The 15,508-nt window shown below is 50.9% G+C and overlaps 1 protein-coding gene across 1 annotated transcript in view; it reads right to left on the reverse strand.

Annotated features, from left to right (window-relative positions):
• Positions 1 to 419: 419 nt before the first annotated feature.
• GYPC (glycophorin C (Gerbich blood group)) overlaps positions 420 to 15,508 on the reverse strand; it is a 43,058-nt gene continuing 27,969 nt past the window's right edge. The window contains exons 2-3 of the mRNA XM_021695842.1: positions 1,984 to 2,040; positions 420 to 1,124 (exon numbers count right to left, since the gene is read on the reverse strand). Coding sequence (XP_021551517.1) covers positions 928 to 1,124; positions 1,984 to 2,040 — 254 coding nt within the window. The 3' untranslated portion in view covers positions 420 to 927. The remainder of the gene's footprint in view (positions 1,125 to 1,983; positions 2,041 to 15,508) is intronic.

The raw sequence follows: 15,508 nt of genomic DNA on the forward strand, positions 1-15,508 counted from the left end.
AGTCTGTGCTCTAGCCACTGTTATTATGGGAAGGATCAGTTCACTCATAGTTATTTAACAGGTATAATTTTTTTAATATCGTGCATTAAAAAAAATCAATGCTTCAGCCAGTGCCTAGGCAGCTGGGACAGCCTATTATTTCTAGAGGAACATTCCACTCTTACATTTGTTTGATGAAGCTGGTGGCTGCACAGGGAAAAAAAGAAATCTGGTCACTGGTCCCTCCTTCCCTCAGGGTTCCAGGAGTCTGCACTGTCTATGCTGAGGACAGGCCAGTGGGGCTGGAAGTGGATGGTCCCAGCCCCACGCATGCAGACTGTAGCGGAGAACACAAAGTCATACCAGTGAAACGCAAGGCCTGGGTGGTGGTTATCTTTCCCCAGACAATTACAGTAATGCTGTTTGACTCTGAATGCTTGGTTACATTTCAAATTTATTTCCAATCATTTAGAGCTGGATCAATGGGAGACAAAAGTGCCTTTTAGCTCTGGCACCTGCTGTTCCCCCCAAATGTCAAGGACTGACATTTGATGCCATTATCCCCAGTCAGCTTACAGATGACTCACTTCCTTGCTTCCCCAGCCCTCAGGCCCACCCACCCAGCAAGGACTTTCACACCATGCTGATGACAAACTGCACTGTCCAGGAGAACCCAGACTTTCTTCCTCTGGCAGAGCAAAGGCAGGCCTCCTGGGTGGCCACTGCATCCCCTGGTGCCTGGGACAGGCCTCTCACGTCTCAGTCCCTCCTTCTTCCCTCTCTCTCCCCAGGCTGGCACCTAGTGTTCCCAGGCCAAGTGCGTATCTTGGGATGAGGTGGGTGCTCTCATGGTCTGCCTGGTGGTGCAGATAGCAGGTTGGGGTTGTGGGATGTATCTTCTCTTATGGAGTTGAAGGAGGCATTGGGGGAGGTGAGGCCTGGTGCCCCTCAGATAAAGTACTCCTTTCTGCTGTTGTCACCTGTGTCCTGGAGGGAGGGGTCATCCTGCAGGGCTGCGTCCGCGCTTTCAGCAAACTCTGTACCCTTGGCCTCATTGGTGTGGTATGTGCCCTTGTGCCGGTACATGTAGCGTAGCATGACGATGAGGAGGCAGATCAGGACGATGGCTATAGCGGCGATCACGCCTGCAGGAGGGAAGCAATGCATGGCTCAGTCTGGGGCAGGCATCTGGGCCTGAGGGAGGGGGTCAGGATGCACAGGGCTTGTGTCCGGACAGACACTCCGCTATAACAAACACCAACCCCAGACAGGCTTACTCATCCTGCCTAGTGTGTGCTCACCCTTATCTGTACCCCTCTGAGTTACCTCTCTCTCCCCTCCTGTTCCCTATCCCTCCACTCAGAATGGTGCCGACTGAGGCTGGAATAGGATCCCAGAACTGACCCTCACTCAGGGGCGCTCAATCTACTGAGGGAGACAGACCTCTGTGCATGACTTGCAGAATGAACTACATGGGTTTACCTAAAACTGAGGGGTTCATGGGCCTCAGGACTTTCAGTTTTAAAACCAGAACAATCCCAACTGAGAAGTTTCCTGGAGCACAAGTCTTGGTGGTAAAACCAGGAAAGTGCCCAGAAGGCTGGGCCCTGGTGGCTGCCCCCTGTGCACTACTGGGGGAACAAGACAGGGCCATGGGAAGCCCTTGAGACAGGTTGGGTGGAGTGTGGTTCACTGCTCATCACCCGACCTTAGCGCCAGCATGCTCTCCAGAGGTGAGGGCTGCATGAGTCTGGCAGGGGAGCAGGGATCAGCCAAGCAAATGACTGAAGAGGAAGAGGATTCTGGAGGATGCCGTGCAAAGGCACGGGGTGTGGTCAGAAGTCAGTCCTTCATTTCTGTCTGGACTCATGAGTAGTTGGGAGAAGAGGCTTGAAGTCTGAGCAATAGAACCCAAGTCTCTCAGACCCTGGGAGTGATGGCAGGTTCTCTCTCCCCTGGGCATTTCCTCTGACCCTCCTGGCTTGGAGGCCCAGGACAGCTCACCTGCAATGATGGCGATGTTCGCCCCCAACGAGGGGAAAAATGGGCCGGGGTCCAGTTCTGTGAACAGAAGAGAAGAGCCTTAGTGGGGAGAGAAAGTCTTCCCATACTTAGCAGCACCCTGGCCGTGCCTGTACCCCCAGCTCACAGGCGCACAGCTCTTGAATGGGCCGAGTGGACAGGAGGCAGGGTGTGCCTGGACAGGCTTCTGGCTCTGCCTGGCCACTGGCAGGTCTGCGGAGAACGTGTGAACCAGAGTTGAGGCAGCCCCAGTTCTGACATCTCTGCAACCATGCGAGTGGGATGAGGGATGGGCTCCTGCACTGGGCAGACACTGGGTGGACAGGCTCGGTGGTGGCCATGAAAGTGGGCAGTGATATGCCTGGTGCCAGCACCACCTGCCTTTGGACCTCAGCTTTTCTCACCATAATGGTAAAAACAGACCATCTGTGAAGTGTCCCCACATGTGGAGGGTCTGTACATGCCAGGTGTTGGTTTAGTTGCCTTTGACCCATCACATCATGTGGTCTTTGATACCCCGTTCCATGAGGTGTGTGGTATCACTAGCTCATTTCACAGGTGCGACACTGAGTGTCAGAGAGTGACATGCCCAGGGTCACATAGCTCGCTCAATGGTGGCCCGGAATTAGCCCAGACTCTCACCTCTGGGGTGCACTTTCTCTTTTCTCTCTTGAAGATGCCCCTCCCAGAGGGCTCCTGTCTGGAGGCTCCTCCCCGAGTCCCTCTGGGGTCTCTGATCAGCTCTTCTGTGGGAAGGGCCGCCCTCGGGCGCTACGGATTTACTGAGTGCATTTCTCCGAAGTGCTATGGTTTGGCCACAGGGCTAGCATCACAAGGACAGCAGGAACCTGCACATCACCTCCAGCGGCTGCACAGAGTGCCTCCTCTCTCCTCTGGGAGACGAGTGAGAGGAAGGATTTATTAGACCACAGAAATATCAGTGTTAACATGGAAATCCCATGTTCCCATTACAACGGCTATGCACATTAAAACAGAGAAGGCTACTTCATTATAGGCCTTTCTGCTCAGATAATCACTTTAATTATGGTGAGATGAGGTCATTCTCCCCAGTGACAGCTTCCAGATGCCTTTTTCTGATAAGAAACCAGTGGTGGTGCCAGGAAGGAAAGTGTGGGGAGCCAAGCAAAGGCTCCAGGCTGGAGACAGAGGAGGAGAAGAACCAGCCTGGAGCCTGGAGGTGGGGAAGAGGTTAAAAGAAGTCCTCAGGCCTGCAAAGAGACTGAGTGGGCACACAGCAGGAGTCAGGGTAGGGGCGGGAGGGAAGGCAGTAGGAGCAGTGGGGTCAGCTTCTAAGTGCTTCACCGCAGTGAGAACAGAGGCTGGCGGGGCAGGAAGTTCAAGTGGCATCGGACTCCAGGGTGGACAAGAGCTACCTAGAATTTAGCACCTTCTCCACAGTAGGTACTCGATAAACATTTACTGAATAATACTGCATAAATAAATGCATGTATGTGTGTATATACACCTACATGAGTGGATTCAGACACTGGCATTGTAGACCTTCCTCAATCACGAAGCACCAAGTGCTTCAGTAAGAATGAAGAGTGGCCCCTTCCTTAAGTCCATGTGGATGGTCACAGAAGTTCAAATATCCCGGATTGCCACCTGGAATATTCCAGGTGAAGACCAGCATTTCTTATGCCAGTTAGTCCAACCCAGTCAGGGTTAGAAGGGACTGCTGTTACCTTTTCTTTTAAAAACGATTCACAATTGTGTACCATGTGCCTGGTACTGTCCTCAGCATTTACCAGGTTTTAACTCATGTAGCCCCCAGGGCGGTCCCATTCGGAAGCAGTGATTATTATTCCCATCGTACAGATTTGGAAGCTGAGTCCCAGAAAAGTGTTACTGTTTTCCCTGGATCATATAGCTAAAAGAGAGTCAGGAGTCCACCAGCTCAGGCCGAGGCCACCCAGAGTCAGTGTGCTTAACTCTTCGGTCACCGCCCAGTGGGAAGTCTGGGTTGGCTGCTTAAGAACTAGATGAGGTATTTGGCTTGAACCCCTTGGGGTGAATTTCTTAGCTTGTGTTTGGGACCCTGTACCCAAACCTATATACTGGAACACTGGAAGCCCTCCTGGCAGGCCAGCGGACTACAGAGCAGGAGGGACCTCTGGCCTCTGAGGGGTCACCAGTTGAGCCCCTAGCAACGCTCCCTCTGAACTCATGCACACTCAGGAGAATGGTGGGCAGGGATGCTTGATCTCCATGCCCCACCCCTCCAGGTGTGTGGAGCTGAATTGGCACACTGTGAGTGCCTCCAGGGTGGTGACACTTCAGCATGATGGGAACGGCCACAGAGGTCAGAATTGGCACAGAGGAGGAAGCTCAGGCCTGTCTGGGAAGATGGGGATGGCATAAGAAGTGGTTCTCAAAGTATGGTCCTGGGACCAGCAGCCTTTCCTAGGAGTCTGCTAGAAAGGCAAATTCTTGGGCCCCATCTCAGACCTGCTGAATCAGAAACATGGGCTGGGGGCCTGCAATCTGTGGTAACAGGCCTCTAGGTGGTTCTGATGATTGTTCTGTGTTGAGAACTGCTGGTGTATGAGAAAGTTCCCAGAGGGAAGTCATTAGGATTGGCCCTTGAAGGATGAATGAGAGTTTGCTGCACAGACAGGAGTGTAAGCATTCCAAGCAGAGAGCTCAGCACCCACAACAATGCTCACCTCTCCCTAGCTCTTACTTTCTCCCTGAATATCTGCTCACCATTCATGGCACTGAGGCTCCTGAAGCCTGTGTTTTGACCTCTCACCTCTGGAGATGGTGGGGTGAGGACCCTCATCGGTTATACTCCCTTGTCCTGCTTCCCTTTAGCCAGCAGCAATGATAGGGGATATTTGGAAAGGCTAGCTGGAGTGAGCTCCATCCCTCCCAGGAAGTTGACGGGTTAGTGTGCAAGCAGATTGGGACCCTGGAATGAAAACCCACCCCTACCTAGCCGGGGTTGAAGAGTGAGTATGATTGGAGTTAGCATCATTCTGAGCTCAAGAACTGGGGTAGAGGGATTGATGGGCAGCCTTAGGGGGTGCATTTATGGCAGAGCAAGGTATTATTTATGGCTAGGTGTGGGTCTGAGATCAGAAATAAGCCACTGTGTAGCCCTCAGGTTGGACAGGCATGGGAGGCCTCAACCCTTTTGTAGAGATCCAAGGTACCCTGTGATTTTTCTTCTTGGCTCTCCTCAAGATTGCAACACCCCCACCACAGAGAAAGCTCTACAAGCTCCAGAACCATGTTAGCCCTGGTCACAGCTCTATGCCCAACATTCGACTATGCGCCTGGCACCCAAGGACCGTTGTTGAATGGTATTTGAATGCCTGGTCCCTTTGGGGGAACTGAGAATCAAACTGTACTTTGCACTGTCCACCTCGTGAAGACAGCTTTTGGTTCAAGTCTTGGCATGAAATTGCACAGCAGTTATTCAGCAAAATATTTAATATTGACTGGCTTTACTTTCTTTGTATGTAAAACAAGTTTAACAGTATCCTCCCTGTGGTAGGGATTAGAAATGACATACCCACACATGATAAATATTTTATATACGTTATGTAGACAGTACCTACATGGCACATAGCTCAGAATAGGTGTTTACTGAGTTGTCACCACTATTTTTTTTTTTTTTTTAAGAAAGGCAGACTGCCACATATGGCACCTCATTTGGATGTAGCTGGAGTCTTGGAAGCTTGACCACCCCACGTTCTCCTAAAAATGGTCCTAAGTACTAGCAGGGGAATGCAGCTACTTGTATACCCTTGACCAAAGAATGGTCCTCCTCTATCAGGGAAGGCCGTTCTCTTCTACCGAGGGTGTGGCTTTGGGAGGGACGCACATGGAGCCATGAGGGAAGAAGGGGACACCCGCCTCGATAGCCAGATCCGCCGAATCAACCCTGGCGATCAGTGGGGTGACAGATGTCACAGCCAGATCGCCCTCACATCCTGTCACCACTAGTTTGATCTCATTCTTATTATTACTCTGGTTTGCACATAATTCAGTGCCAGCCACCTAAACGACCCGCTAACAGATGTTGTGAGTCCAGGCAGAGGATGGATGCTGGTCATGGATTCCCAGCACAGTCTTGGCTGACAGTAAATCAACATCTGGGTGCTGAGTGTCTCTGAGTTCCCAGCATTACCGTAGGGAAAGAGGAAGTTCCAGGAAACAGAGAATGAGTCTCTAACCTCAGGGGGCTTATGGTTTCCCTGGGAGATGTGACTGTGACACGTAACTTATTTAGGGCAGTGTTTGTCAAACAGTAAATCCCAACCCACTGGTGGGTCCTAACTAGAGGGGAGGGAGAAGGAAAGAAGAAGAGGGAGAGAGAGAGGGAGAGAGAGAGGGAGTGGGAGAGAGAGAGAGAGAGGTGTTCAGAAACCATCAGGCCCTAACAAAGGCAGCCAGGGTAAATAATATTTGGTGGGGCTTTGATTTCATTTGTGCACACACACCAAAAGCATTTACCATACTGTTTGGAGGCCATGGCTTAAGCCACAACACTATAAGGGGGAATAAAACAAATCCCTAGTCCTGCAGTGTTGAGTTCAAGGGAGCCCAACTACGAGCAGGCAGATGGCAAAGAAAGCACGGCTTCACTCTGACAAAAGCTGGTATGGGTCATGGTGGTAAGGTGGCCATGTTGTGTGACAGCTCTGAGCTTCGGAACCCTCACCACAAGGCTAGGGCCTGGGCCATGGGCCAGGTGCAGGGATAACAGATGCTTCCTGTGAGCTGAGCTGATGACTCTCCAGAGGGAGAGGAAAGGGAAGGGCTGTTACTGCCCCAAACTCCTGTTCAGGGAAGCTCCCTTCCCACAGGGGCAGGGGTGAGATGGTGGGTGGGAGGAATGCTCCCTGATTCTGGAGATGAGGCCACATAGCCTGGGGGTTCAGCCTTGTGAGCCTCTGGAGGAGAAGAAGCACTCTGCAGGTTCTCTGTGCATTTACTAGGCACAGGCACTGGGCAAAGTTTCTGTGGAAGCTCCCTCATTAATCCTGCAGCAAGCCTGCAAAAGGGAAGTTTCTTCCTTCCTTTAAGTTACAGATAATGCAATGCATGCCCAAAGAGGTCAAATAACGTGTCAAAATCTCACCACCAAAAAAGGGCAGAACTTGTGTTCAAACCAAGGATAACTTAGCACCAGAGTGTGTGCCTTCCAAAGTGCTGGGAATGGCTTTTCTCCTGTGCAGTCTGCAACCTGGCTGTGGCCACACACCTGCTGATTCTACATACAGTCCACCGGGTGGCCGGCCGTCTGTCCTCCAGTCACAGGCAGCAGGGCACACAAGTGCTGCCCCTCGTTGAAGGTGACATTCCCAGTTCCACTGGCAGCTTGGGCACAGCCAACAGGACCCAGGACTTTAGCAGCAGCTGGACCCTGGGGGTTCTCAGATTTTGACAGAGAGCAGTGGTCAGGCGCTGGCCCCAGAGACACAGGTCGACCCTCTGTGGCCACCAAGAACCTCCCTTCTTCTGTGTTTTCTGATGAAGCTGTCCAGCAGTTCTCTTCTTCCCTGCAAGGTTTTGTTGTCTTTACACCTCTTGCCCACCTCTACTGGTTTTTCCTTGTGCCTCGGGAGTTATGGAGGAAGAGCCTGTTCCCTGCTTCCCATTTCCACTTGGGCCAGCAAAGGGGCAAGAATTCTGGCCAGGGCAGAGGCCTCTGGGGGATTGAGTTCCTTTGAGTCAAGAGGGAGGATGCCTTTGAATCAGGAGGCCTAAGTATGGTGGGAAGAGGAGGATTATTTCAGCTTTAAAACCATGAAGGAGAATAGGGGTTTGTCATGGAGTCCTTGGAGAGTTCTCGCCATGACAACCATGTCGATGACAGCAATGCAGAGGTGTCCACACCATTGCCTGACAATTTGCCAAGCTCTGGCCACTCACCCAGAGCATTCTATTTCAAAGAAACTACAGATCTGGTTAGAAAAGTCACTCTCCCACGGCCATGACTTTGGGTGAGTCTGATTTGGGTTCAGGAGGAGGACAGCTATTGGGGGAGGGACAGGAAACTTCGTGGCCATAGAAAGTGCTCTTTAGCTCCCACTAGAGTTTCTTCTTCCCGTGCTAGATTCTTGCCTCCAAGTTCTTATGCAGGTCAAGCAGAAAGCAGTTGACAACTGAAGTTTATTAACTGACTTTTCTTTTTTTGGTAGGAAGAAGGTCAACCACGTTTCCGTTTCTTTGATGGTTTGTTGTTATCACACCCTGAAAGGATATAGCATTTAAGCTACAGCTAGGGAAGAATTGGTCTCAGGATAGTAGTGCTACACAATAATAAATGGATAGCTTATTATTCACTGTCTATCCATCTCTCTTGCAAGCCAGCGATATTGGCTGAGCAGGTAGCATTACCCAGTCCCAGGGATGTGGAGAGGATGGGGTGTGCCCCTAGGGAGCTTATGACTTGGTGGAGGAGATTTAACATATTTATGGGAAAAGAGACTGCCAACACTGTCTGTGTGGTAAAGTGTCAAAATGAGCAATAAAGATATGCCCAGGGGTGTTGCAGAGGGGACTCACCCATCAGACTCAGCCCCAGGACTCCCAGGTTCTCTGACAATGCGGATGCTCATGATTTTGTTTGTTCTTTCTGTCCTCAGCAACATTTCTCTAGCACCTACTATTTTGCAGCGATGTGCTCTCTGCTTAAGCCAGGGCCCTTACCTTTAAAGGAGCTTACTGTGTAACAGAGACAAATGCACGTGGGTAGTTCTCTGATGTTCTTAGAAAGGGGTTCCTGGAGGAAGAGGGGGGCCCCCAAGACTGACCTACTGAGATGGTGGGGTGGGGAATGCCAGCATGGAGAACTGGGTGCAGTGGTGAGAGGACATGGGGGGCAAGTCCGTAGCAGAGTGGTCATGACTTCTGGGTGGGGCAGGAGGACCTCTTCATGAGCCTGACTGCTGTGGTGCCTGGTCATCATTTGTCAGATACAAGGCCCTATGAGATAGGACTACACCTGTGCTGGAGGGCAGAACCCTCAGGCAAGTTAGCTCACCTCTTGGAGCTTCCTTTTACTTCCTTTTACTCTAAAGTAGAGAGCAAAACCTCCTCCTGAGGGGTTAGCGGGGGCTGATGGCTAGGGCATGGGTTCTCAATCTGAGTGTTCATCAGGATTTCCCGGGGGATTTGTGACACCACAGATCACTGCACCCACCTCAGATTCTGACTCAGCACACCAAGAGTGGGCCTGAGAATTTGCATTGCTAATTACGTTCCCAGGTGCTGCTGATGCTGCTGGTCCAGGAGCCTGTCTTTGAGAACCACTGAGCTCATGACAGTGAGTGGCTTATAGATCACATGCTCAGTTCCAAAGCTATCACACACCTCCTCTTTGCAAGGAGGTGATATAAGGCTTCAGTAAATGGAAGTTGTGGGGGGATGGTCCTTTCTTAGCAACGAAAATAAGAAGTCACACTCCCAGCTGCCCTGGCCACAACTCTGAGCTCAGCGTCCTTTCTTTCAGGAGCCAGCTGATGTAGTTTCAGACCTGGCATAGTGGTTACTGTGAGAATTTGTCACCTGCGCTGGCTCCCTTGGCTGCCCCCATGACTGGAGCTGGGTGAGAGGACAGAGGGCCCTGTGCCAGCATCTGGTAGGTGCACTTGGCCTCTGATCAACGCCTGATCAGGAGACTGTAGTCTTCTTTGCCTTGTTCTTTGGAAACTTTGAAAGTCTCAGCTGCCCCTTGGGTGTCCATTTGCATGCTGAGTGCCTGCAGTGAGACCTCGGGAAGGACAAACAACCTCTGTTGATTTATTTCAGTATCCCTGGGCTCTGATGATGCAGCAGGGAAGTGGTTCTCCAAAGAAAGGTGTCTGGGGAACCAAAGTGGCAAAGGGAATGGATGCTTAGGGATATTTTGAGAAGCCAAGAGGGGACAGTGTATCCCAATCAGCGTTTGCTTGGCGTCCTAGCTCTGAGCTCCAGCAGAAGTGATTGAAGCACAGAAGGCCTTGGATACACTTATTCCAGCCTCAGCTCCATCCAGACTGGGGGACAGTGAGGGCGCAGGAAGCCTCTGCCTGCCAGGCTCACAGCTGGGTGCCTGCTTACCGGCTTACCTGTGCATATTGGCTGTGTCAGCCAGCTCAGGAGTGAACAGGTGAAGGAGTGAGGTCCAGAGCAAGGGGCAGTCCCGCAGCACGTCTGAGCTCCTGCCTAGACCACACCTGGACCATCCTGGGGGGTGCTGTGGCCTTTCTAACCTCAGCTTCCTCACACGTGAAATGTGATGGCACAGCTATGTAGGCTCCTTGTGAGGTGGTGTGTGATGAGCCCCTGGGGCAGTGGCCAGCACAGGTTGGCTGTTGGATTATCACCATTGTCACCATTATCACTGTTGCCAACAACTTCAAAATAGCCTCCAAGTGAGATTTTAAAAACGGCCACCTTTAATTCTCTCGTACACTGTTTGGCAAATGTGTCACCCTGAGAATTAAAAATTCCATTTCTAGTAATTGATCCTAGTGAAATAATCTGAAAAAGAAACAAAAATTCATGCTCAGGAAAGCATACTGCAATTTGGTTTAAAATGGAAAATAAAAGAGAGAGAACAATCTAAATGTTCCACATTAGGGAATTGGTTATGTAAATTCTGATATGCTTATATGATAGAATATTATGCAGTTATTGAAGTGATGCATGGAAATCCTTAGTGACAGGAGGAAATGCTTACAGTATGATTTAAGGGGGGAAAAAAAACAGGATCCTGTAAATATAAATTACATTAAATATTTAAAAAAAACTATGAAAAAGGAATCAAAGGAAATAGCATGTTGGGGTAGTGGCTTTTGGCTGGTGGGTGGGGATTAGGGGTGGAATTATTTTCTCCTAACATACAGTTTTCTGCACTTTCCAAATCATCTACGATAAACATGTTACTTTTAAGGTCAAGAAATGGGAGTGAATCTTCAGAACTGGCTATCATCACAGAATCTTCAAAGCCTCAGACTATAAGGTCCACAAAGTTCCCTCCTAACTCCCCGCACCTGCCTGCCCCGCCCCACACCCCATGGGGTGTCTGCATGCCTCTGCAGTGTTCCCCACAAAAGCCACCATGCGTCGTCACTGGACAGTGGGACTATGGCTGTACTTTCTCAAAGATCTGAGTCCTGTGTTCACATACCCTTTGCCCGACTTGGTAGACATTTTCCCTTCCAATAAAGAGGTGCACACTGGGGAAAACTGCAAGTGCATTCAATGACCCCAGCTCATCTTGCCTTTTCCCTGGGCTGCAGATGTGGATGGGGGAGTTCCAGATGTGGCTTGAGCCCCAAAGTCCTCACAGACACCCTTGTTTCTGCAGGTGGAAGCAAAGGCAAGCTCCAGCCCTCTCAGGGAATGAGTCAGAGCCTGGATATGAGAAATCCTGCAGCTGCTAGACCACAGGTTTTGCTTGTGTCTGAAGGAGTGAGATCCAGAGCAAGGGGCAGTCCCGCAGTGTGCCCGAGCTCCTGCCTAGACCAACCTGGACTGTCCTGGGGAGTTCTGTGGCCTTTCTAACCTCAGCTTCCTCACATGTGATATGTGATGGCACAGCTACATAGATCCTGCAAAGCTTCTTCATAGAAGCTGCATAGCTTCTCTCGAGTCATTGTGGGTGTTCTACTCAGCTGGCCTTGAAAGGCTCCCTGGATTTGAGTACTTTCCTAAAGACACTGGAAGCGTCCCTCTCACTTCCTAGACTGGTTGAGAGTCCTCTGGGCAGGATTCTTTTAAGGGAGGCTTCGGTTGTCCCTCTAATTTCAGTCTCAGGGGAAGGGACCTTATAATGGAAATGCATAGACTCAGTTTCCCCTCTTGGCCTCCTCTTTCCTCCATCTCTTCTTTTTTTCCTTATCCCGTGACCATCTTCCATCACTTCATGTTCATCCATATCTCTTGCTTCTCTTTTTCAAGTACAGCGAATCTTCCATCAATGATATAACCCCTACATTTTTGGAGTCTGTATCTATTCTTGTATTTATAAAGAAGTAGTGGGGTTTAGCGTCTAGAAGCAATGACTTCTAGTTTGCCTTGCAGAGAGGTACACTTAACTGTGTGGGTGTCAGAAAGCTCAATCGGGGAAGATCCTTGTAGTCCCTGACAGCCAACCATTGTAACCTCAGGAGAGTTGGGATTGCATCTCAAGGTCACAGAATGTCTCGTCTTTCAAAATGTCTGTGGGGAGGGTGTTGGGGAGTTAATATCATCTATTGTGGACATTGTAGTGAGCATGTACTTATCAGTTGATGGGTTCCCAGCAGCTTTGGGTTGGGAATGACCTTGAATGCTCATCCTGGTCACCACCGTCTGGTTCTTCCTTTGCTCGATAGCCTCCCTGACCACAGCGCCTACACTGCATCCACAGCTTCCCAGGGTTACCAACCCAGCCTGGAATTCCTCCCCTTTCCATGCAAGCTGGTGGTGCCCTGGCCCCAGGACACAGCCTTCCATCTGGCCTTGTCTTGTTACCTGATCTGTCCAGGAGGGCTCTGTGAGCTGGCGTGGGGCTGCCACCATGACTTCACATTATTTTGCAGGGGAAATGAGATACATATGGACTATGGCAATGCTTTGTTAGCAAGTTTACACATTCTCTCACCCAGTTAAGCACATGGATATTCAAAGCAACTGCTCAGTCACAATGTAATTTTCATTCTGGTCTCCTATAGGTAATGTCTGCTGTGGGGAGGCCCTGAGTTGAGGTGTAGGAGAGGCAGGCGGGGGAAACGATGGGGCCCTACAATGGGGACACAGCTTCTGTCCTCCCTCTGCGCTGCCAGAACATGCTCTGTGTAGCTGCTCTTCGCCAGGGACTGCCTCGTGGGCCGATTCTATAACTTTTCAGTCCCTTCTGGGGAAGTCCAGTCTACAACAAAAGCTTTGGTCTCATACCCATTTTAAAGCTCCTAAGTGAAATAAGTTAGTCCTAGAAGCATAGATGCTGCATAATTCCACTTATATGAGCGATCTAAAATAGTCAAATTCACAGAATCCAAGCGTGGAATGGCAGTTGCTGGGGGCTGGGGGTAAATGGGGACTTGATAATCAATGAACATAGTTTCAGAAAAGGAAGGTGGAAAACTCCAGAGCTGTGCCATACAGCATTGTGCCCACAGTCAACTGTATGGTACCCTGGAACATCTGTTAAGCGGGTAGATCCCATGGTAAGTGTTCATACCACAATGAGATAAAATGGTTTTTAAAAAGCTCCCACTTGTGCTCAGCCTGCCCAGCAGGGGAAAGGGGGCCTGGTTTGTTCTCCTTAATTCCCATCAGTTCTGAGTTCAGCCCCTCCAGAGCTGAGGTGGGGAGAAGATGCCAGGCCAGAGGGAACCATCTTTCTACCTAATGGGCAACACCTGTTGTTTGGTCTTGGTGGGGGAGCCCTGGACTGGGCAGGCTCTTTCTGAGGGCAGAGTGATGGCCTCTGGGAAGAGCTGAGGCAGGTGTGTCCACGCTGCACTGCCCCTGATCCCGGTGGGCCTTGAGCTGACTGACCCCTCGGCAGGCCCCTGTCCAGACTGGATGATGCTCTTGTGAGTGGGCTGCTTTGAAGACGGTTCATACCCAGCTCCCCTGGGCCTGGTCCTGCAGAGCAGGGGAGGTTTAGGATGTGCTGCTGCTGCCCCTGCTGCACAGATGGACGCAGAGCCAGCTCCTCTGTGGCACCAGCCCTGCATGCTCTGGGGGCTCTCTCGGGTCCTCCTCACTTGGCCAGAGGTAGAGAGATGCTGAAAGCCGCTTAGAGAGACAAGGACGATGCAGTGCTGTATTCTCCCACAACTGCCCTCAGGGATGCTCCGGGAGGCTATCTAGCCTCTCTGAGACCACAGCTGGGTGACCGTGCTTGCCCGAGTGTGGACTCCACTTAGGATGTGTCTGGTGTCTGTTTAGAATGTAAGCGTGCTTGCTGTTCCCTTTCCTCAGCTTTGAGTCTTCATGGAAATTCCTGTATTATACCACACACACACACATGAGTGCACAGGCATACACACACGCACACATACACCCAGCCTCCCGGGACCTGCAGCCCTGTAGGGCTCCTCCTTGGCCTGATGCAGTGGCGTTTCTAAGTCACGGGCCCTAACCACTGATGGGTGGCTTGTGAGCTTCCCAGCTATGTGACTGTTCTAGCCCAAGGTCAAGCACATGGATGGCAAGCAGGATCCACGACAGGGAAGATAATTCTGTAAGGAGCAGCTGTGCTTCTCAATGAGGTGTGAGGCTCAGAATGACAGTGCTCACCCAGGAAGTAGGCCAGTGATACTCTCTCCAATCCTGATTTCAGGCATGGGGACGTAGGGAAGACCTGATCTCTTCAGCTTAGGAAAGAACAGAGGCTGGTGTTATAAAGCCTCTGGCTGCAGTGACCCTGGGCATCTGGCTGCCTCTGAAGCTTTTCTCAAGACATCCCCAAACCCCCATGGGTCCATGTGGCCTTCATATGCTCTCCCTTTCACACCCTGAGGCCTGGGCCAGCCACCCCTCTGGCCTCCACATTGTCCGCTTCCCCAGGGATCCTGATTGCCTGAGGCTCTCTTTTCCTACTTGAAACCCTTTTTTCCTGATGTGGATGATGATGTCATTGTCACCATTTTGGGGGCTCATTTTACAATTGCATGTGTTGTTCCCGTTTCTCACAGGAATCATTGAGGTGATGTTATAATGTCTATCACTTTACAGTCGAGGAAACTGAGGCTCAGAGAGGTTGGGTAACTTGCCTGAGTTCACACAGTGGATGGATAAGCTGTGGGATTGAAATCTAGGTCCGTCTAATTCCAAAGCTCATTCCAGAATCATTCATCCAGCAAAAGTCTCTGAATGGCTACTGTGTTCCTGTTTTAGAGCCTGCGGATCTCACAGTGCACAGCACAAAGCCCTGTCTTCAGGGTCTTCCATTCTAGAGGAGGGAGCAGCCAAAAGCTCATGAAAAATGTGGATCCAGGTGGCGATAGATGCTATGAGACAGAAAGAAAGGAGAAGAGAGAGAGTGATCAGGGAGGCCTTTCGGAGGAAGTGCTTTTGGGCGGTGCTAGAGACTGAATGTTTGTGTTCTCCCAAAATTCATATGTTGAAAGCCCTCCCTGGGATGGTATTAGGAGGTGGGGCCTTTGGGAGGTGGAGCCCTCACGAATGGGGTTAATGCCTTTATAAAAAGACCCCGGGAGCTCCTTCACCCCTCCCACCACGTGAGGATCTAGAGAGAAGATGGGCATCTATGAACGGGGAAGCAGGCTCCCACCAGATATAGGATCTGTCAGTGCCTTCCAGCCTCCAGAACACTATGTAAACATCTGCTATTGAAGTCTTCCAGGCCACAGCACAGTACTCTGTGGGAGCAGCCCGAGCCGATTCATACAGGGTGAAGCAGGGAGAGAATGGACCTTGCTCATTCTGAAATTGAAAGAGGAGTGTTCCAGCTGGACATTGGCCAGTGTGAAGGCCGGGGCAGGCAGGCTTGGGGAGCTCTGGGCTGAGCCAGAGACCGGGGGGCTAGAAG

This window comes from Neomonachus schauinslandi, chromosome 3 (assembly GCF_002201575.2).
Source record: "Neomonachus schauinslandi chromosome 3, ASM220157v2, whole genome shotgun sequence".
In the NCBI taxonomy this organism is placed as follows: Eukaryota; Metazoa; Chordata; class Mammalia; order Carnivora; family Phocidae; genus Neomonachus; species Neomonachus schauinslandi.